At 41.6% G+C, this 22,692-nt stretch overlaps 2 protein-coding genes across 2 annotated transcripts; one reads left to right on the forward strand and one right to left on the reverse strand.

Moving 5' to 3' along the window:
• Positions 1-2,630: 2,630 nt before the first annotated feature.
• On the reverse strand, positions 2,631-6,200 carry LOC115739592 (endo-1,4-beta-xylanase 1). Its single transcript, XM_030672766.1, has 5 exons — positions 5,938-6,200; positions 5,145-5,479; positions 4,658-4,835; positions 4,024-4,560; positions 2,631-3,915 (listed from the first exon to the last, which is right to left on the reverse strand). Exons 2-5 carry the CDS (start codon positions 5,474-5,476, stop codon positions 2,800-2,802), a joined length of 2,163 nt encoding a protein of 720 aa, XP_030528626.1. The 5' UTR covers positions 5,477-5,479; positions 5,938-6,200; the 3' UTR covers positions 2,631-2,799.
• A 2,574-nt stretch (positions 6,201-8,774) lies between these two features.
• LOC115739594 (putative lipase ROG1) lies at positions 8,775-12,728 on the forward strand. The gene is made up of 10 exons (XM_030672768.2): positions 8,775-9,221; positions 9,401-9,468; positions 10,498-10,568; positions 10,693-10,962; positions 11,159-11,319; positions 11,435-11,490; positions 11,672-11,724; positions 11,798-11,930; positions 12,214-12,311; positions 12,473-12,728. Exons 1-10 carry the CDS (start codon positions 8,899-8,901, stop codon positions 12,542-12,544), a joined length of 1,305 nt encoding a protein of 434 aa, XP_030528628.1. The 5' UTR covers positions 8,775-8,898; the 3' UTR covers positions 12,545-12,728.
• The last annotated feature ends 9,964 nt before the right edge of the window (positions 12,729-22,692 follow it).

Raw genomic sequence — 22,692 nt, forward strand, 5'->3', positions numbered from 1 at the left:
TGCCTGCACATGCTATTGAAATAAATAAAAAAAAGTATGAAGAATGTCCCAACCAGTGCCGGTCATACCACATACAATGAGCGGCGTTCACATCGGCAATTTCTATCCTAATTGGACAAATGGATTCAATTAGTACCAGTGTGAAAATGTTTATAAAATTGAATTGATACCAATATAATAAATTTATGATATTTTTTGTACTTTTCCCATATAAAACGTATGAACAACATGATCAGAACATGATGGTATTAATTATGGATAGGGTCAATTAAGAGATACATAACCAAAACTCGGTTCATCCAGAATGTTCACACTTTCTCTAGCATGCGTCAATTTTATAATCTTGATGAGAAAAGTACATGCGCTAGAGGGGAAAAAGTAAACCGGAAGTACCACATCATTATTGATCGATTCAGCCAATTGAAAAGCAGCAACACATCAATGATTAGTTCACCAAAATTCACAATTCAGTGCACCCATACGGCCATGTCCACAGTAAATTTCTTCTAGCCAATGCTCGTGATTCATTGACTGCACTTTAATATGAAGCAGAAAAATATTAAACCACTTGTTGATGGCAGTAGGCATGGCCACAGGCCGTGAGCCGCCGGTTCCGATTCATAAACCGGGGGTTCCGGTTCGAGGCCACTATGGAATCGGAACCGGTCCTTGAAGGGGCGGTTCCGGTTCCAATTCGGAATCACCGGTTGTAGGGTAAGCCCTTGGGTGGGGAGGGAAAGAGAAATTGCTCTTTCCCTATTTTTTTTTTTTTTTTGCTAGTTTGGAACCGGTCCCGATCAACGAGCCGAGTTCCGGCCCAAACCGACCGTGGCCATGTCTAGATGGCAGCATGAAAATTAGTTTACACGCAGCTGGTGAGATTTGAACAAGTAATATCCGGTCCTTGAGGTGAAAATCTTACGCTAGCCCAACCAACTGCGCCGATCCGGAAGGGCTATATGTTTCATGTCGACATTAGCGCTCTTCATCGGGTTCTCGATACTTTGTGAGCATCTCAAATAACGTTATACGGATATTTCTTTTATTGAGTATATGAGAATAATTACTTTTAACGTGATATTTAGCATTCTAGATCTCGTGTCTCCGAAACCTTAAACAGTATTGGCCTAATGATAAGATAACTAATATAAGCTTATGTACGGCACTGTCGCAAACATTATCGCAAACACCTTTGGGATGGAAACAAGGTCTTTCTTCTTTCCCTATTCTAGTCGGTTGCCGAGCCTTTTGGGACCTCAGTAACGTCTGGGCCGGTACTTCGTACTTCAGAATGCCTGTGCGATCTCACCAGAAGTGAACGCAAATGGAAACATTTTGATTGGTAGTAGAGGATAAATGATACCCGGTAGATCGATAAGATGGTTCCAGCAGAATCCCCAGGCTCGGTGTCAACCCCGAGAGAGACCGGATCCTCCGAAATGCTCACAGGCGAGACCCGACCGGGGTGCCTAGACACGCACAGACCCGGATCTCAAAGGCCTAGGGACAAGGGTCAAACGGGAAAAGTGCCAAAAAAAAATCTTATGTTTATTGTATTAGCGTCAATTCAGCTCTAAATCTTTTAATTGAATCAATTCAGTTCTAAACCTTTTATATTTATACCAATTGACTCCATCGGGACAATTTTAATCGGAAATCATTGACGTTGACTCCGACCGTCCTACGCAGCCGACGTGAACGTAGATATTTTTTTAATAATGTTTTCTTTTTTCATTTCATTCTGGCCGACGAGGCTCCTAGCCGGGCCACAAAGAACCTTGCCCAGGGCATTCGTGACCTCGCTGACTTTGGGCGAGGTGACCCTCGCCGGCCAAAATGAAATGAAATAAAAAACAAAAGAAAAAAATTAAATCTAAAAAAAATTAAAAAAAATACTCATGCAAGTGCCGACCATGCCACGTAGGACGGCCGGCATCTATGTCAGAATTTTTTTACAAAATTAGTCAAATGGACTCAATTGACATAAATAAAAAAATATTTAGAACTAAATCGAGTCAATTAAAATGTTTAAAATTGAACTGATACCAATGTACTAGATTAAGGACTTTTTTGGTACTTTTTTCGGTGCGGGACCGACTGGGTGTATTTGGATAGGCTCGATCCACCCCCCAAAGGCAATTTTAGCCCTCAAAGAGCACCCAACAAGGATAGGAAACGGCCAAGCCTGGTCGGACTATCACGTTAGCTTGGTCGGGGTTCTATAAAGAAAATATTAATAAGCAAAGCGATTCTTCTTTCGTAAGGGCTACAAAATTAGTACTTCCATCAATGCACACCGAGGAAAGTGTAAATACGACTTGCAAAGTTTAGCAACAAACACACTTCGAATATCATAACTTTCGTACGACGCTTCTTTTTTATTTTTTTAGATCACTCAAGTGTTAATAATTTCTTACGGTGTTCACCTGAACGACATAAATTTTCTCCTTTTGAAATATGTTCATCGACACCGCTAATGTCCAAAATTCGATATGGCATGACACAGGTGGTGAACGTTTTTGTTTTTTTAAGTTATGACATATTCTTAGGTTCTAATTCTTATAGGTTAGGATGGCCTTATCATAGTAGTGCAAATATTATATTATCGAGAAAGTATTAAAGAAGCAAAGTAATGCCAATACCTTTTATTATTCTTTTTCAAGAACCGATTTAGAAGTAATTGAATCATTTCAATTCAGACCATCTGCGGAGACTAAATTCATGAATACTGGTGCGGTACTCTGTCTGGTAATCCCAAGAGCAAGAAATGAACAAATCAATTTGGACAACAATCAGCATTCACAAATCAATGGACACCTCCAACGGCCCGTCACCCTCGTCCACGACAATCGTCTTGCAAACCTTCTTGCATGCCGTGATGATCTCGACATCGTACGTCCCGTGGAATCCCCGGAACCTAAACTCGCACTCCTCTTCGACCAGCCCGTGAGCTCGAGACAGCCACTCCTTCTTGAGGTCGAGCAGCCTCTTGCCGGCCTCGTTCACTTCCCCTTCTGCGTCGACCAAATGCGCGTTCTCTCGGCTCATGAACAGCTCCCAGAAGCCCCACAACATCACGCCCTCCACCGCAGGGTGCGCGAAGGCTTCTCGAAGCATGACCTCTAGATCGTCCGCCCTAACATACTCGTTGTTTGATGACACATCGAGCTCGGTGAACCAAATAGGCAGTCCAACCGTGGCTAGCTTGTCCAGTGCAGAACAGACAATGGACCCAACAGGACTATCTATGTGTCCTTGGATTCCTATTCCCCCGACCGGCGCGCCTTGCTTCTGTAAATCGATCACGTGCTGCGCGTACTTCTCAGGCGACGACTTGGCATCCCCGCCGTCCTCCACGTGATAGTCATTGACGAATAGCTGAGCCGACGGGTCAAGCTGGTGTGCTGTAGTAAACATGGATGCCCGGATGCCCTTACCGAGCTTGTCCTGATAGAACGATCCGTGCAGCATCTCGTTGTTCACATCATAGTGCTTGAACCTTCCCTTGTAACGCGTCAAGAGCCCCGTCAGGCGGTTCTCGACCGCCTTCATCAGATCATTCTGGTTCAGGGCCCGGACCCATGGCTGGACAAGGCCTTCCACTTCCCAGAAGATGCAGTGTCCCCGGGTCTGCTTCCCATTCTTGTCACAGAAGGCCAGCATTTCGTCGGCGTCACGGTAGTTGAAGTTCCCTTGCCGCGGCTCGGTCCAGTACCACTTGAGCTCGTTCCCAAACACAGCCCAGTTGAAGTGCTTCACGAAGAAGTCAACGAAATCCTCGTTGTCCAAGTTCGTCCTGCTTATGCAGGATCCGATGGGGAAACTGTTGTCTCTCTGCTTGACCAACACGATGGCGCCGAGCAAGCCGCTCAGTTCTGAGGCCGTGAACTTTAGGATCACGTCACGCTTGCGAATCTGCACAAATGACAGAGAGAGGCAATCTTGTTGTGTAATTCATTCAAAGCATTCCCCTATCAAGCCTTCTCTTATGTCAAACAAATGACGCAGAAGTAGCACTAGTACCATATCGATTTGCACGTCCAAGCATCTAAATCTCGCACATCGATCGACTGGAAATATCTGGAGCCCCGCGACCATCAAGTTAACGCCCTGATAGGGGCCTTGGATGTAAACCATGACCCTGGACGGTTGCTTCTCGAGCCTGAACGACCCGCCTATCTCATGCCATTCGGCATCACTGGCCTCGACTTGTCCCCCGTTCACCCACTGGCCATCGACACTGAGAGCTACATTCACAATCTGAGGGCCGAAAGCACCGGCGCCAACAGAAACCCACGCAGATACTTGGTATGTCAAGTAGAGCTTGAGCTTGTCCGTGATTATCTGGGCAGGGCCCATCCAAGTCTGCGTCCGACCGGTCACGAGGATGTAGCGACCGCTCAGTGGCTCGTGAGGCCCCAGGGAACCTCTCGCCATTGGAGGGAGGACATGAGGCGAGCCGGTTTGAACACTTAATTTGCAGTTGCCAAGTGGGAACCACCCATTAGTCCCATCATCTAGATTGCTGTTTGCTATGATGTTTACTCCGAACTCCGGATCCTGCAATCGAAGCGAGTAAATTACTTGAGCTTAGCTGAAAGATAAGCAGCTAAAACATTAAAGGCGCAACAATGTAAGACAAGAATCCGAAGCCTACCTCAATGATGGGCGGAGGAGAAGGAGGGGGTTTCGCCGCGTGCTTTACAACGCAATAATTCAGGAGAATCTCAATGCCGGCGGGTGGACCTTCGAAATAGATGATTATTTTGGAAGGCGAATTATTCATAAGGAATTTTCCCCGCAATTGCACCCAATCCTTGTCTGTTGCCTGCACACTGGAAATGCATATACACCATTTAATGTCAGCGATTCAGCAAATATGAATCTGGCATCCCCCACGTAGTAGCAATAGGCGCAGGCTAAACAGAACAAAGATCGCCTTCCACAGCGAAAAAAGACGAAATTTTTCTCTTGGAGATCAAAATATCGAATGGCATAGATATCGAACACGATTGATAGAGTTAAAGCATTCTCTAATGGAGGGAATGAGAGGTGTGTTAATTGTTTAGGGACAACAAATGATAAGCATTCAGTTATGGTACTACGAATGTATGCAAGTACTAGGAATGGAGAGGAAAACTGACTTCGCTATGCTTATGTACTGCTCGCGGAGATCCGGCAATTGTACATAAAGAGTGACCTGCACAGTACTAGTGGTGGCGTTTTTGCCGTAAATCCTGACCAAGGCATCGACTTCGTAGGCGCGCTTCCTTTGCACTCTTCCAGTAACCTCCTGCTGAATCCCGTTCCAGCTCTGAGTTCGGCCAATCGTGGTGGCGAAGTACTTCCCAGACTGCGGCACGATCCTCCCATCGATCGAATCGCGCAAGGCAATCTTACAGCCTCGTCCGGCCCAATTGTTCAACCCATCCTCGAATCTGGGATTCAAGATGACGTCCTCATCCCCGGCGCTCATTTCCTTTCAAAAAAATAAAAATAGGGAAGCATCAGGTGCATATTATCAAACATTTGATTAGCTAATGTGTTCACTTCCTCGAAGGAATTGCACGCGTTTACTGCACCGATTTTGAAGTAGCCAAGAACCATGGAATGATGGAAAAACGAACAGTAATTCCATGAACATGTAAGCATTAGTTTAACTGGTCCATTCAGCATATGCAATCCATTCGCCGCCGCAACATTTTAACAAAGCCGAAAGCTCGACCTGGGCACAAACTCAATCTTCCGCTAGACCCAGGAAAGAAAGCTTCTTGCCAAAACCCATTGAAACAGGATGACGCAGAAGGTGATGACAGAAGAAACAACACAGAGAAGCCATATCGCCAAATCATCCCATGCATCGAGGTTTTGGTGATTCATCCATAATCTTTCTGCGACCAAAAGTGGCAAAAGAAGAACATTTCGTGCATCACATACCAGAGGAGTCTTTGTGATTCTCTTGGTGTGTCTTTTCGAAAATCCGAACCGCTGTAGTAGCAAATCGTCATTCTTCCTCGTTTTATAAGCCCACGCTTGTTCCCATGTCCGAGCAGCCTCCCGCAAAAGCTGGACCGACCAGCACACATTATTCACCAAGCAATCTATGTTTCTTCCCGCATTTTCGTGCCAATAACATTTTCGCCAGCTTCTCCTTCACCAGGAGAATTCCTCTAAGTCTTGTTTTGATCTTTAAGTTTCGGTTTTCTCATGCCATCTGATACTTTAAAAAAATTTTCTTTTTCATGCAATCGAGTCCTTCCATCATCGCCAGCGATCCGATGTCGTCAGCCTTCGCGTCTTCAAGATAAAAGAAGAAATGTTTCTTCTTCTTCTTCTTCTTCTTTGTCTTGCTTTATCTTGCAGAATCGTAATGCGATGTGATGCTTGAATTAGAAAAGAAGTCTGACCAAAAGAAGGACGAAGAGAATTAGAAAAGAAGGAATCGTGAAGTTTCCGGCACACGTGCTGTAGACACGGATCTTACTGTTGTTATCACAGATGGTTCTTGCTTCAGCCTGCGACTAGGAGCAAACTCCTATCTGAGGTTTTGGTGAAGATTAGCTTTCAGCAACAGCGAAGACCTGGTGGAGATTAGTTTGCCATTTCGACATAGTAGTTCTTGAGCTCATGGCCCCTTTGCTAGTAAGTTTCAAACCAAAAAAACAGGGCCTAATCCCCTAAAAAATCCCAAACTTGAGGTTCGGTTTCAAATTTGTCCCAAACTCCAATCCAAATCTACCGCCAACTTTTTTTTGTCTAAAAAAAATACTAACTTAGGTTTAATTCCAAATCTGCCCTCGTTGGCCTTCTATCTAAAAATCGCTGTGAGTCGTCCTTAGTTTCTCTAATTTCCATATTAAAGAATAGTTTTATTTTAGAGATAATTTTGCACATCACATTGCTAATGTGGATCTCCTACCGAATGTGGAAATGCCAAGTCATACAAAATGGTGAAGGGTGAACGGGAGCATATTTGAGACTAGGTTGAAAATTAGTGATTTTTTTTTAATAAAAAAACAAGCTCGGGGTAAATTTAGGTCTAAAATTGAAGTTGGCGACTTTTTATGAACAAGAAAAGTCTGAGGCAGATTTAGGACTACACTTAAAATATGGGATTTTTTTTTAAACAAAAAAAAAAGTTTATAGCAAAATTGAGAATAGAGCTAAAGTTTAGAGTTTTTTTTTTTTAAGGAATTAGGCCGACAAAAAAGGGAGGAAGATTCATGTTAGACTTGGAATAAACCCCTTCGAGCATCCCTTGTCACTTGAGTTGGTGCACCTACCTTGGACCTTAACATAACTTCTCTACCCATCTCTTACCTTGTACCTTAACATAATATGTCTATCCATCTGAATTTGTACGAGGCAACTTCCATTTAGTGCTATTAATGATCTCTGAGAAACTTTATGTGAGAAGACCTAAATTTTCTCTTGAGGTCCTTCTACCCCTAGCTTTATTGTCTTTATTCAATCATATTAGCTTGATCAAACTCGAAATCTCATTTGACCAAAAAAAAAAACTCGAAATCTTGTAGGAGAATAGTACTCTTCAAGTCCTCGTGACATCAACAAACAAAGCAAGTTGGTGGCAAACAGCTGAAATCTCGAATCGGCCAATTTAGTAAATCAACAGAGGATACAATCAACGATTGAATAATGGTACATTTTTTTTAATCCCTCGCGCTTAATAAATTCGATCTGTTCAATCCAACTACATTATCACTTGTCCTCCCAACTCCTTGGTGCAACATTTTTTTTTTTCTCTTTGCACCCCAAGGCCCAAGGGACAAACTCACACGTCAACAATTGACATAATGAGTTATGAGTGAGAGCAATCCGAAGTTATTGGGTCGGTCATTGGGTACAATTTATGATCCTCTCATTAATGCCGCTAGAAGATTTGAAGAAAAGATTGTCCAAAAGTTTTTAAATCTATTATAAATCGATCACTTCGGTCATCAACTTTTCAATAATATTAATATAATCCTTTGACCGACTTCGGCCAAAAATCACTGTAATAATTAATACCAACGGTCCTATAAATCATTAAAGATTGAAGACTATATTGACATAATTAAAATATTTAAAATTAAATTGACTACTGTTGGGGCAATCATTTAAGATCTGAATATGGCTGATGGGGTCACTGCTTTTTCTTATAGTTTCCTGTGGATGCCGGAAGGAAAGGGGACGACTTCAGTCCCAAAGGAACTCCTGGAATCGGGTGCGTCATGACGTGGTAGCTCTGCCCTTGTGGATGGAAGGTGGAAGAAGACGGCTTTAATAATGAAGTGGCGCAACCTTTCCTTTTCCAAGTTCTAGACCAGACCACCTCATATGCCTTGAGCATAATGCGCAAATGCAATTCGCCAGAGACTTCCATAGATGCTGCTGCTGCTGCTGCTACGTTGGATTTCGCCTCGTCTTGTTGCTTTGAATTTTCTTTGACTCTTCTGGGTCATGCAAAGTCGAATTCGATGTCAGTGCTCGAAGCTACCGAAAGATCGGGAGAAAGCGAGGTGAAAGCTTTCTACTTTCATGGTGAGAATCGATCCTGCCTTATATAGGCTATGGCCCACACGGTTTGCCGACGAAAGTCGCGTTTGTTCGGTCTGAATCTCTTTTCACTTGATGGCCGAGACTTTTTTGAGTTGATCGCGCGGCGGTTCGTCTTAAAGGAAAAATTCAAACTTTTGCCTTCTCCGCCACGTTGATGTTAGCGGGGGTTCATAACGACGGCGTTTTAGGAGGGGGCCCATCACGAAGTCACCAAGCTTTTCTAACAGGGCGTTCGCTGAGTTGACCAGGACCAACGACTCGTCTCTCCGTCTCTCTCTCTCTCTCTCTCTCTCTCTCTCTTAATGTAATCGAGAGTTCGCGAATATCGGAGGCCTGATCATGGCGACTCCGGAATCGGAGGTCGAGGCCAAGTGTGAGGCCTCAGACGGAGCAGGAAATGGGGGATCCGAGGCCGTCGCGTCCATTGACGTCGGAGACCAGACGGTCGACGCGACGGGGAAGCCGAAGCCGAAGCCGAAGACTCGGAAGCAGCAGAAGAAGAAGAATAAGAGGACGAAGAGCAAATCCTACTACTTGCCCAGATTCGCTTGCATGAGATCGGAGCCGGGCGAGGATGGCGGCTTCGACATGGAGGTCGAGGTCCCCGGAGAGCGTCCCCGTCCTGCTCACCTGATCGTCACGGTTAACGGCCTCATTGGCAGGTGAGTTTGCGCCGGGTGCGGCGTTTGGTTTTCGATGACGTTAGGCTTTTCGGGGATTCGATTCTCGATTGAAATGTTTCTGAGGCGTTCCAGAATCTTTGGACTAATGCACGCGTCTTTGTTACTTACTTATCGCTGCCGTTTTCGCTTCTTTTTTTTGGTACTTCTTTTGGGTGCAGTGCTCGGGACTGGAGATTTGCTGCCAAGCAGTTTGTGAAGCAGTATCCAGAGAAAGTTGTCGTGCACTGTGAGTTCTGGGTTGCGAATCTTATACATGATGGCTTTGAGATGCTTTTACTTTTTCAAATATTTAGAGTAGGTTCTTGCTATTGAGGATGCGAATTGAAGGACAAGCCACAATGAACAAGTTTCTGCAGCAAAAGCTACTGAAGGGCATGTAATATTCTAGAAAAGTAAAGAGCTCGAATATAATATATGGGTAACATAATTTGGAGTGAGTACATGACATACTTGATTAGTTTTTCACTTTGCTTTTGATCGCTTGCATTTGAAAATGTTGAGAAACTGCTATTATATTCTCTTCAATTGATTCGTATCCCCTGGGAGATGGCAGTTTCATCCTGATCTGGCAAACTGGCGTACATGATAAGCGGCATAAGCATTTTTTTTTTTTTTTGCCCCTAGGTATGTTCCCATTGATCTTATTACTGTGTCGCTTAGTAGCCAAAGATGACTTTTTGCTTGGAGAACTCATGGGGAATGGTGGAAAAGGACTATACATGATCAAACGGGTTTCTTGGCTTTTCCCCCTGTACATGATAAGCAGGCACAGCTGATGAAGTTGTTTGAATACTTTTTAACCGATGCTTTCCGTGATACATAAAAGATGGGGAACCTCTTAAATGAGTGAACTTACCTCCACTCAGATTATGACACTTCACCTAAAAGAAATGGATCATTCAGATGCAAGTCTCTGCAGTCCTTCAGTTCTCAATTGGGTGGATGGTCATGAGCATAGCACAACTAGTCTGAAGCCTCCTCAAAGGATCCCAGTTGTTGAATAAGTTGTATTGGTTTAATGCTGGTCAATCATTATCACAACTTGGAAGATCTGTTGTTCATGGAACAGTTTGGCATGCTTGGAGTCCTTAAGCTGTTCTTGGCAAAATTTTATCTTAAGCAGTTTTTTTTTTTTTTTTAAATTCATTTGTGATCAACAATAGCTTTGGTAAAGAGGTTTGATAAGTAGTCGGGCTACATGTACTATGCTGATTTAACCATGATATGACTGAGCTGCATATAACGTGTAATGCAGGCAGCCGGTCTAACCCTTGCAGGTTGACTTTTGATGGTGTTGATGTTATGGGGCAGAGATTAGCAGAAGAGGTACATTGTATTGCCCGGAAGACGCTTTTTTCTCATTCCTCTGTATTTCAGTCTTGCCTTGAATCTGCCTATCTTGAAGGCTTCCGAAGCTTAGAAAATTTGAAGTGTGTCTTGTTTCTTTCAGGTTAAGTCAGTTGTAAAGGATCAACCCACCGTTCAGAAAATTTCATTCATTGGTCATTCACTAGGTGGTCTGGTAGCAAGGTATGCAGTTGCAAAGCTCTATGGAAGTGGTCCAGCCAGTGAACCTACTAAAGTAAATGGAGAATGTGGGAGTGAAGAACCTGCAAATCATCACCTAGAAGATAAAAATACAGATAAAATTTGCGGACTGGAACCTGTGAATTTTATAACTTCAGCAACACCTCATTTAGGTTCAAGAGGTCACAAGCAGGTTATCAGTCATTCTAGTCTGTCTTCTTTTTCAGTGTGATGTTTAAAGTTATTTTATCTGCTTAGGTGCTTTTTCAGGATGTTTAGATTTGGCCTGGTTCTATAGGACATACGCACATGTGCCTAGTCATGTTTATTACCTCGAAATTACAGTTCCTTTTTTTGTCGTTCTTGGACGTGACGGATTTTTTTTTCAGGTTCCAATGTTTTGTGGCTTTAACTCCTTGGAAAGGCTTGCTATCCATTCATCAGGGTTCTTAGGCAGGACTGGTAGACATTTGTTTTTGACAGACAATGATGACGGCAAACCTCCTCTTCTTCTTCAAATGGTCAATGACAGTGAAAACATTAAATTTATGTGGGTTTTCATCAATTCACTTTCTTTGTCATTGAAATGTTTGAGTGCTTAAGGTGTCACATTTGTTGTCCTTGAAACCTTTGAATGCTTAAGGTGTGTATTTTTATGTCTTCAGCTCTGCTTTGAAGTCCTTCAAGCGTAGGGTTGCTTATGCAAATGCACAATGTGACCGTATCCTCTTGGTATATTCAAATTATTCTATTGTGTTGTTCTTATAATCAATCAAGCGTAGGGAGATCATACCATTTAAAAACTTTATTATAGGACGTTCAGCAGTTGGTGGATTGGATATGACATTACTGGTCCATTTGTTATCATCCTTTTCTTATGTTTAACTTGACATTTCTGGTAGACCTAGTTGGATGGAGTACATCATCGCTTAGGCAACGGAGCAATCTTCCTAAGGTAATCTGAATTTGTTGAATCCTTTTGAATCACCTCTCTAGAAAATCACATTTGAGCTGCTCTCTTTTGCCAGCGTGAACATCTATCAGCAATTGAAAAAAAATACCCACATATTATAAAAGTGGAAGGAGCAAAAACAACCTCTTCCGAGCAAGAAGACTCTTCAGAACATAAAAATGATAGGAGAAAAACTGCTGAATTGGAAGGTTCGCACTTCGTATGTGGTTGCCGTTCACACTTATTGTTATCTTGCCGTGATCATGAGAGAGCTTCGATATTTCCTTCTGAAGATGGGAGACATTTGCTTTGAGAGTGCTTATCTGAACACACATCAAAAAAGAACCTTTTTTTTTTCCATCAAATATTTGATTACAAGTTTCGCACTTTCTCATGTTGCCAAGAAATACTTAGAGCGATGATTTTTGGTGTCTGTGCTTGTTACCCATTTTTGTTAGCTTTCAAACGTTGATTTCCACTGAATAATTGCAGAGACAATGCTGAGAAGATTGACCACATTGAGCTGGGAACGTGTAGACGTAAGCTTCAGCGGAAGTAAACAGCAAATTTTTGCTCACAATACCATTCAGGCGAGTATTTAACACGTGAAAGTACGATTGGAATCACTCTCTCGCCTTAACAATTAAGTGATTCCAAAATTCATCGAGGTTTACTATACAGTCATGTGCTTCTTTGGCAATTTGTGACCGCGAGATTTTGCTGTTGTAGACACTTTTTCCTTGATATCCAGGTAAAAAATCAGTGCATCAATTCAGACGGTGAAGACGTGATCCAGCACATGATTGACAATTTTATTGTGTGAGTGAGTGAAATCGCTCTTGGCCTCTTGCGAGAACCGCCGGAAGGAATTCTGAAGTGATCTCCTGGAGTCTGTCTCCGAATTCGTGGCAAACTGGAATGGTTTGACACAAGTTATGAAGCAGGCAAGCATTGCATATCGTATCAGAGCCACAGATGCACTGAGAGAGACAGAGAGAGTAGACCGACAGAAGGTGATTGTATCTGTTTTACATTGGAGAGGCCCTAAATTATGAGAAAATATTCAGTAGTTCGTTAGCGTTACATCATCAATTGTTGACGTGCTGTGCATGTTTTTCACTTTGAACCAATCACAAATTGATAGATATATATATTAATTGGGTTTCAGGTGAGCAAAATAAAAAATCTCCATCCACCTCACTTTTCCTCCTCCATCTATGGCCACCTTGAGCCCAAATCTGCGCCTCCCTTTGCCGTCACCACCGGTACCGGCGCCGTGGCTGAGGCTGCCATTGTAGGGTGTCCAACCCTCTTTGTCGTCTTTGTAGTCCGCATTGCAGATAGGAAGTTGACCATCGCCACTTGCAGCCATGGCTGCAGATCTGGAAGTTCTGCAGCAACTATGGAGGAGTTGGTATGGCTGTCGTGCTCACGGCCATGGCTCCAGATCTGGAACTCATGGGCGCAAGCTATTGATCTAGAGCCATGGCCACAAGGAACAACGGCTTGTTCAGTATCGGTTCCCATGGACGGCCAGATATCAAAAGCCGGAAGAGAAAAATTAGAAATTGACGCGACGCTCGCAAATCACCAAATATTTCTCCTGAGCATATGGATAATGACCTCTCTACATGGGCAAAAAATGCCAACGTGGATGTAATGCCGCTGGATAAATATGTTAATCGTTCGCATTAGCATCTGGTATGATCTCTTGAGATGACGATACGTCATTAGAGATATTTGAACGGCTAAGATCGTCCAAGTTGAGACTCTCTCTCTCCCTTCTCGTCACCCAACACCTATATGGAGATGGCGCAAATTTTGCCGACTAAAGCATGCCATGTGTGCAATTATGTTGTAACTTTTCCCGAGTAGGCGATTCACTCTGCCAAAAAGCATCGCGTGGCATTTTATTTAGGAGTTAATATCACAAAAAATTTTAAATTAATACATCTGTGATAAATTTATTTCACATTATTTTTTTACCACTAAAAACCTCAAATTAAATTGTTAACCATAAGAAATTTCAAACTGGTATACGTATTGCAAATTTACCCTTTTGTTAGTTTTCGGTAAATCGGGTTAATACCACAGAAAATCTCAAATTGATACATTTGTGACAAATAGAAAGTAAAAATCGCAAACTAGTACACTAGTCAACCGCCATGTGTCATCCAACTTAACAATTTAATGGTAGAATTTAACGAAATTTAACGGATGGTAAATTTATTACAATGTACCAATTTGGGATAAGTTTATTACGGGTGTACCAATTTGAGATTTTTGGTGGTCTAAAAAATAATTTGGAGTAAATTTGTCACATGTGTACCTGTTTGGAATTTTTTGTGGTCAAACAGATAGTTTGGGGTAAATTTATTACAAGTATACCGGTTTGGGGTTTTTCGTGGTATTAACTTTTTATTCAACGGATGCCCACATTGAGCCAAACTTTTAGAGTTGCATACTTGGTCAACTAAAAATAGTTCAAATTCTCAATAGTAAGACTGATAGAAGTCTAGATATTTATGGTGTCAGTGTCCCTAAATCAGATTTAGTGTAAGTTGAATTGAATTAAAAACCAACGAGAATGAACTATATCGAATAATATGATAGATCTCAATATCTCAACAAGTTCATATTTTATAGAGATAAGTGCATTGGAAGTCTTAAAACTTGTCACGAAAGTGCAATGGAGTTCTAAAACTTTCAAAAAATGCAATTAAGTCTTAAAACTTGTCATAAAAGTATAATCGAGTCCTAAAACTTTCAAAATATGCAATCAAGTCCTAAAATTTTGTCACGAAAGTACAATCGAGTCCTAAAATTTTCAAAAAGAGCAATCCACGAGAAGATTTGATTTCACCGATTTAACAAGCTTTAGGACTTAATCGTACTTTTTTACATGTTTTAGAACTTAATTGCACTTTCCAACGCATTTATCCCTATTTTGTGACTCAGCAGGTATCCCAATCCATCTTTGTCTGATCCAGTTTTAATGCATGAACTTGTTCGCTTCATAATATTCACAAGTAACAGATTGTAAACATGCTTTTCTAGAAATTCGTAGCAGAGGCAGAACACCACTTACCGAGATTGTAAACATGGTATTCTTACATCTCGATTTGTTGATGCTGTCGCGCATCCTATTGTCACATTAAATCTAATTGTTTCTAATTGATTCTAGGGAAAAAGAAGAAGAAGAAGAAGAAGAAGAACATAAAATCTTTTGGAGCATAGGTGATTACATGTGTTATTGAAGGGGGAAGAAACATGGGATAGTTAACTTTATCACCTTTGTCGATAAACCTTCATTGAGAAATGAAACTACAAAACTACTAGAAAGAACTATTACATTTCCGGACTAAATGCACAATTAAAGCCTCGTTTAATTTCTCGCGGCGCCATCTAACACCATTGATGCAAACATTATTTGCTTGTTCAGTTACTTAGGGTGCATTTGATTTAGGGAAAATGAACAATTTAGAAGATGTTTGCCTAAAAATGATCGCTCGTATCGCTTACAAAAATGAATAAACTAAAACTATTTGCATTGTCTACAAAAATATTTAGAAATAAATTGTTGTCGATAATGAAAATATTTTGAATTGACTAATTATTTCAAATGATAGAAGCAATTGTTTTTTTCTAGGAAATATTTGGAGGAATTCTAGTTCCTAAGAGATGGATAGAGCCATTGAGCCCATCACAAGATCAGTTTAAGAGCTTATTCAGGATGCGTTTGGTTCAGTTTTGGAGGAAATTTTTTGGGAAAATACAAAGACTTTTGGGCTAAATTTAAATGCAAATAGTGTTTGGTAAATTATATTTTAAAAACACATTGGAAAGCAACTTCGACTTAAATGCCGTTTGGTAAAATCTACACTTTGTAAAGGACTTTTCCCCTTTTTTTTAATAAAAAAAAAAAAGCTCGAACTATTTGCCGGCTAAACTTGGCCACGGACCAGCCTCCCATTACTTGGGTCACACAACCCAGGCAATGCCTAAGGTCACAAGACCTCAGGTGTGGCTGGTGAGCTCTAAATTGGCTTGCCCATGGCCAGATTTGGTCTCGTCGGTGGTCTGAACCCTTGCCGGTGAGGTTACGTGAGGTGGGGACATTTTCATAATTATGAATGTCGAGTGAGGGCAAAGTCGGAAGAAAAAATGCATTTTATGTTTCGAAAATGCAGTATTCCAAAGCCCAACCAAATCTGCTTTGGGTTCAAAGCCTTTGAAATGTAATTGCATTTTCCCAAATCTCTATAAAACATTTGCCAAATGCCATTTGCATGTACTCAAAAGGCTTTAGCAAAGCTGAACTAAACGCACACCTTAGAACACGCCGAGTTCACTTATCACGTCGTTTTCTATATACTGGACTTTAGGCACGCGCTTTGTGCGTAATAATTACTTTTCAATCGTTTATTAATACTCTAAAGCTCTATATAGATGGACATTTTATCAACAGAAAAAGGTATGAACTCATTTGCATTTTTATCACAACAAACCAATTAGGGGCGTTGCCCTAAAACATCGTCTGGGAGTCGCAAAAGCAAATTTGAAGAAGAGACCAACTTCTTCATATATTATCTTACGGTCAATCCAATTCATGGCACCCGGAATGCCCAATGAGATATCGGCTACGTTTGGGAACCACTTTCCCATTGGGCTTTGAGTGTCCAAAGCTCTTTGGGCGAAATTTTTGGTGTTTGGCAAATTTTTTGAAAACATCCTTGACTCAATATGAGCCTTCAAAAGGCTGAAAGCCCAAGGCAGCTTCAAGGCTTCCTTGAGCTTTCAGCATTCTTCGCAAACAATAGTGCCAAGGATTAGTGATTTTTTTGAATTTTCAATATTACCTTCACTCAGTCTTCATAATTCCATGTTTACCCTCACTGTTCATAATTCCTCTTCCCCTCTCCCACTGCTCCCTTCGCCTTTAGCCCCGCCGGAAGGTTGTTGCCCAACGCTGCCGCAGAAAGCGCCGCCGACATTGAGCCACCTTTCCATGCCCTTCGCCGCGACAACTACCCCCTCCTCCCCATGATCCCAACGCGCCCCGCCACACCGGATCTAGGCTTGCGAGGGCTCGACCTCATCGTCGTTGCCTCGCCGGGCGACGGGGAGGTCGAGCCCCGCCATGGTCGAGCGAGGTCGAGCCCTTGCAAGCCTAGATCTAGGCCCCATATGCGTCACCCTCTCGACCTGCCAACCGATTTAACCAATCTCCCTCTAATGTCTTGGTTAGTGTCAAGCTCTATATCTCCCCTGTTCTAGGCTTCCTTTCATCACCCAAAGTAGTAGAGCCGAGACGGAGAGTGACGTTGCAAGAAGAACAGAGCAATGGAAGGGGTGACCCACAACGTGGATAGTATTGTTTCGAGTGAGGATGATGGTCAATTCTTGAGGGTATGTTCTTGTGGTTGACAACAATTTTCGAGTGGGGAAGGGTTGGGAAGGGAAAAAAGAAAAATAAAAAATAAAAATAAAAATTATTCAAAAATCATAAAAAGATAATAAAATACTCGATTAAAGGCATTTGCGAGTTTATGTTGACTAAACAACATTTTCCCAAACTTTCTTTTCAAGGCATTTTTTAATTACAGTTTACCGAACAGTTTTTGCATTTCACCAAATCCCTTCACACCAAAGGTATCTGCGTTTTCCCAAAGACTTTTCCCAAAGGTCTTTCCAAACGCAGCAATCAATTTGTCTGTATTCATTCACATGTTCTATCGCACGATGTTCACAAATATGCCCCAAACCAAGTTCCAAAGAGTCCAGTAGGACCAGATGCAACACTAGTATAATTGTCATTAACCACCCTACTCAAATCCAATGTCAATATTCAACCAGAAAAAAAAATAAATAAATAAATAAAAAGGGAAGGTAATCCAATGCCAATAGTAGAGATTTCTAGCATGTTTATGAATTACTTGTTTGAGAGCAGGTCTGCATCTTCCGTCGCAGTTTCGTCCATAACGACCGTTCAAAATCCTCCGTTGTGTTGCTCGCGAATGCTATCGGGTGAGGCTTTTGACGGCTAATACAGATGGAGCAGTGATTATAAGTATTTTTGTGTCACTAGTATAAATTTGAGGATATTAGTGAGACAAAAAAAAAAATTAAAATGGCATTGCCTCACTTGAAAAAATTAGACCCATTAAACCGGTTAGTTGGGCCGGATTTGGGATGGGTGTCATAAATTGTTCGACTCGAATTGACTCATTAACCGTTTATTGTAATGTAAATTTTTTGATATATATCTAACTCGATACATACTCGACTCAATTCATATTGCTAAAACACTTTCATACTTAATTCAATTTAGCCAAAAATTATAAATTATTTTTAAAAATATTTTAATAGTATAATTTTATTTAAAAAATGCAAAAACAAAATAAAAATAAAAAATCAGAATTTTTTATTTTGTTTTTATTTTTAGTTTTATCTTCATCTTTATTTTTCCCTCTTCCTTTTTCATTTTTTATTTGTTTCTTTTCTTCTTTTCCCTTTTTTTTTTCAAAGTCTGACAATGGTCACCAATCACAGGCAAGAGCCGCCGACCCTCGCGCATATCTAGAGAGGGTTTCACGACCCTTGCTCAGACCTGGCGAGGGCCCGACCCTCGCCTAGTTCTAGAGAGGGTTTTCCGTCCTAGCCGGACTCGTCGAAAAAAAAGCTAAAGAAAATTAAAAAAAATCAAAAAACTTTTTTATGACTCACTTAAAATAGTAAGATAATCTATTTATGACTCATTTAAAACACACTTAAGATCCATTAAGTTGTTAAGTGACACATTTTTGGCCTACTTAAATTTATTAAATAACTCATTTATGATCCATGCTCTTAAGCGTGAATATTTTTTTTTTTATTGGATCTTAAACGTGAGTTACGATATGAATTCTTAATTCATTTTGTCATCTCCAAAAAAAAAAAAAGTTTAGGATTTTTTGTGTTTTTTTTGGGGGCCTTTTGGCCCTTTTCATTTAATTTGCCCAGAGATTTTATTTACCTCGGTCAAAAAACGTCGCAGTCTCCATCACGCTCTTCATCTACCAGAAATTAAATGCCTGCCGCTGCCCATCTTTCTCTGTAAAATCAAGCAGATGGGATGTGACCCTGATGTAATTACACCTCCTTAAATGCCTACGTCGTACAGCTCCATGAACGAGGGACTCGTCTCTTGCTTCTGCTTTCCATGTACTAAATAAAATGACCCTTATGACAAGTTGGGGGAGGGATATGTTGCAAAACTTTAGAGATTGATTGAAGTCTTCGAATGCAGAATTACGTTTCCGATTTTGAATTCCGTCGAGTTACATCTCCGATTCATCCTGTAGAGAAGTTGTAAGATGTCGTATCAACCATCATCGGAAAAATTGGCTAAGATCCATTTAGTTAACTAATTTGGCTAATACCCTCGACTTTAGGAGCGATGGCATTGTCCCGCCTCGCCGGAACCCCGCCCCATGGACGGGAAAATCTCGTCCTCCCTTGAGAGGGGGACTAATCTTCACGTAAACCACTATCCCACTCTCTTCCCTTGATGTTTCTCTCTCCTCACAGGAAGAAGCACAACACGGCAAAGATCGAGAGCCACCCTCGTAGTTTTAAGCCGCCGCTCAACAACACGGCTCGATCCCGATGCTGACTACGACATCCTCGCCCTTGCCCGTTGCCCGATCCCCTAGGGAATGGTAGTCGGGGGTAGAAATCATCTCAACCTTACCATGCTTATTCCAACCTATTGCCGTGCTATCTTTCTCTCTTATCTCTTTTCTCTAGGCTTTCCACCTCTTGCACACCCGCTACTCCTCCCCTTCAACTATCACCCGCATGTATTGATATTCAACAATTAACGCGTACTTACCAAAATGGATTAAGAAAGGAGGAAATACGCTCTCTACGAACTTATCATGTATTTGTAAATTAGAAAATTCGAGCATTTAAATTTCTAAATCACGGACCATTTCAAAAACTTAAATCTCCAAGAGTCGACAGTGATATCACGAAATCCTATAAGAAGTCCAAACGTGTGTACGCTCGTGATGCTCCGGATTTACCTTTCAAGTTGTAATTAATTCCCCAAATTAGAACCTCCTTAATTAACAAAGCAAGTTTCCAAGTGAAGTGCGCCTCGAAAAGCATGAAGCCTCTGCTCCCCTTTTACCTCCGACTAATCAAAAGAAATATCAAACCAAAGAAAAATTGTTTGAAGTGTTTTCTAGCGAATGCTCTCGAGTTTCGACGTGAATGGACGGTTTGCACTTTGGCGTTCCTTTCCTTGTCTTCGTTTTTATTCGAGTGAAGTTGCTCACACAGGACAGGACAGGACACCGTCACACTATTGCTGTGTCGTCCGGAGCTTCCGTTTTTTGGTTGAAAACCCACCTTAGACCGTCGAGGAACGACCCCATTTGCTCGCTCACTCGCTCACCTAAGGCCACTCTCTCTCTCTCTCTCTCTCTCTCACTTCTTATCGAAAAGGCTTTTCGGATATACCAAACTGTAGATAGCGCAGCGTCCAACTATCATTGAAGGGCTTTCTCTGCTTGATTTCTCAACAGGGTCCTCATTTTTTACGAAGGATCCTCTCGCTGCTTTCGCAATCTACCGGGTACTTCTATTGTTGAGCTAAATTTTCGTTCTTTCTCGTCTTTCTAGCGACTGCACATGTCTTGTGATGTTTGTGTGTGTTCATAATGTAAAAGGGTAATTGTCGCCTTCTTGAAATTGGATTTGAGTGGATAATTAGTCCGTTGATTGTTCTGCGTTGTTCCTTTGCTTCTCTTCTGACGATCTGAAGTTAGGAATGCGAGTATGTTAGAAGACGCTATTTCTGCTGTGGAGGATCTTTCAAATTTCCCAACTTTTTTTTTTTGGGGGGGGAGGGGTGTCTTGTGCTCTGCTTACTGCCCATTCTTTAGCTCCGTTTGTTCTTTCTTGAGGTCGAAGTTTTTGCCATCTGAGTTTTGCGGCCTGTCTCAGTAAATGGTTTTCGCTTGATCTTTCAATTCTCTCTTATTGGTGCCTAAAATGAGATGCAAATTTGTCCTGTGTCTTGGTGGTTGGTTCAGTCTTTAGTGCTTTTGTTACTTTTAGCAGCCCATGTCTCATTCCAGGTTCAAGTGCAGATAGTCTGGATTTTGTGCTTGGGGGCAATTGCAATATATTCTTTTCTCTCTGTGTCAGCTGGGTTTCTGATCGGCTCAAATATTTGCTGATACACTCATAAGTAATGAATTCGAAAATTTTGCTTTAAGTTTACTTCAGTGTCGATTTTGGAATCCATGTTTGGATCTACCTAGCAACAGAGTTCCACCATTAATGACACCCACCTGAGCTGTCACCATACCTTTGCTATGTGTTCTCGGCGGTTCTAAACTATGGTTTTATGAAGTAATTAAGGTTTATTTCTTCCTTTAGTTTCAGTAGCTGATTTATATCTACTTCTGCTATAGTTAGTATATCTTGGATTTCATGTTCCCTGACTAGTGAAGTTCTGGAAGCACCTAAGCTGAATCGACTGGTTTCATCCAGCGGAACTGATTGGATGATATACTTGCAAGTGCTGAATGCTAGTTTTGCTGATAATTCATTGTGAGATTGTTACAAGGCCCATCTGTAGATCTCCCTATCAAGGCAGTTGTACCATTTGCAAAGCTGAATATGCAATGAGCCTCCTGCTAGTTTTAAGTTGTTATCGGTGGTAAAATATATGTTCTTCCTTCTGGTAGTCAATATCCCATCCCTAGTGCGGTAATCTAGGAATAGGGGAAATGGAGTCTCTATTCTTATAGAAGTGTGGAATGTGTATCCCTCATTGTTCTGTTTAGATGGGTCAGTGTTTTCTACCAGCATAGAGCCGCTCTACCATTGAAGATCAGGCCTTCTTCTGGCTGCTCTTAATTGTAATATTTTGCTTTACACTTGATGAGGGTTAGCATGCACTTAGTTTATGAGATGCACATCTGCTGAATACTCTTCACAAACAAGTTGAGTTTACTTGCTCAAAGTTCGTAGCATCAGTTCAATATCGGCCAGTCTATCATCTAAATTATTTCTTTTGGCTCATGGTCTCCATCTGCAGTTCACGCTTATCCTTGTTGCTCGCAATTCTCAGTGTCATGACTATTCTGAGACAATCACCTAGTAGAAACCAAAGGACAAAAGGCTTCAAAGTGAAACACGCCATCCAGATTTTCCTTCTTCTCGCCATTTGTATATGGTTGCTTTACCAAGTCAAGCATTCATATGAAAAGAAGAAGGTACTCGAGGAAACAACTGCTGCAGAGTTATCACAAGACATGGAAACAAAGCATGAGATAATAAAACTGGGGAGAAAGGATCTAAAACCACAAGAAAATTATGCTGATCCAGGAGATGGTAGGCAAGAAGAAGAAAAAGAAGATGATACAGAAGAAACCAAAGTTGAAGAAACCGAGATGGAAGAAAGGGGAGCAGGTGATGATGAAATAGATGGAAATGAGCAAGAGAGAGATGAAGAGGATAATCCTGAGGAGATCGAAGACTTGATCGATGAAGAGGACCAGATAAAGGAAGAATGGGTTGCAGAGGAAGAGAGTGATGAAAAGGAAAATCATATTGAGGACACCGGTACCCTTGAGGAACGCAAGGACAGTGAAGGTGATGAAATCTCCCAGGATGCAAGGGAGGAGCACTACAAGGGTGACGATGCATCTAGTGCTGTGTTGCAGGATGTTGGGGCGAAAACTGAAGATTTTCAAGCTGGAGGCTTGAGAAAAGTGAAGGAGGAATCAGGACGAGGAGACATTTCTCATCACTCGGAGGAGGTTAGGATGGCTGCTGAAGATGGGGATTTGACTTCTCGAGGTAGAGGAATCGATGGATCAAACCTGGACAAATTTAAGAGTTTCGACTCAAAATCTAATCCATCAAACAGGGAGAGGACAAATGAAGGAGCAGACATGAACGAGAGTTCAGTTC

Source organism: Rhodamnia argentea, chromosome 2, assembly GCF_020921035.1.
Source record: "Rhodamnia argentea isolate NSW1041297 chromosome 2, ASM2092103v1, whole genome shotgun sequence".
Taxonomy (NCBI): domain Eukaryota; kingdom Viridiplantae; phylum Streptophyta; class Magnoliopsida; order Myrtales; family Myrtaceae; genus Rhodamnia; species Rhodamnia argentea.

What these genes read in the sequence shown, in the direction of transcription:
- LOC115739592 (XM_030672766.1), bottom strand. Translation starts at nt 5,476, where the DNA reads ATGAGCGCCGGGGATGAGGACGTCATCTTGAATCCCAGATTCGAGGAT. An exon ending in CAGTACATAAGCATAGCGAA is followed by an intron (nt 4,836 to 5,144) that starts GTCAGTTTTCCT and finishes ATGCATTTCCAG; the next exon opens with TGTGCAGGCAACAGACAAGG. An exon ending in TGGACGTGCAAATCGATATG is followed by an intron (nt 3,916 to 4,023) that starts GTACTAGTGCTA and finishes TCATTTGTGCAG; the next exon opens with ATTCGCAAGCGTGACGTGAT.
- LOC115739594 (XM_030672768.2), top strand. Translation starts at nt 8,899, where the DNA reads ATGGCGACTCCGGAATCGGAGGTCGAGGCCAAGTGTGAGGCCTCAGAC. An exon ending in TGCAAATGCACAATGTGACC is followed by an intron (nt 11,491 to 11,671) that starts GTATCCTCTTGG and finishes CATTTCTGGTAG; the next exon opens with ACCTAGTTGGATGGAGTACA. An exon ending in TTGCTCACAATACCATTCAG is followed by an intron (nt 12,312 to 12,472) that starts GCGAGTATTTAA and finishes CTTGATATCCAG; the next exon opens with GTAAAAAATCAGTGCATCAA.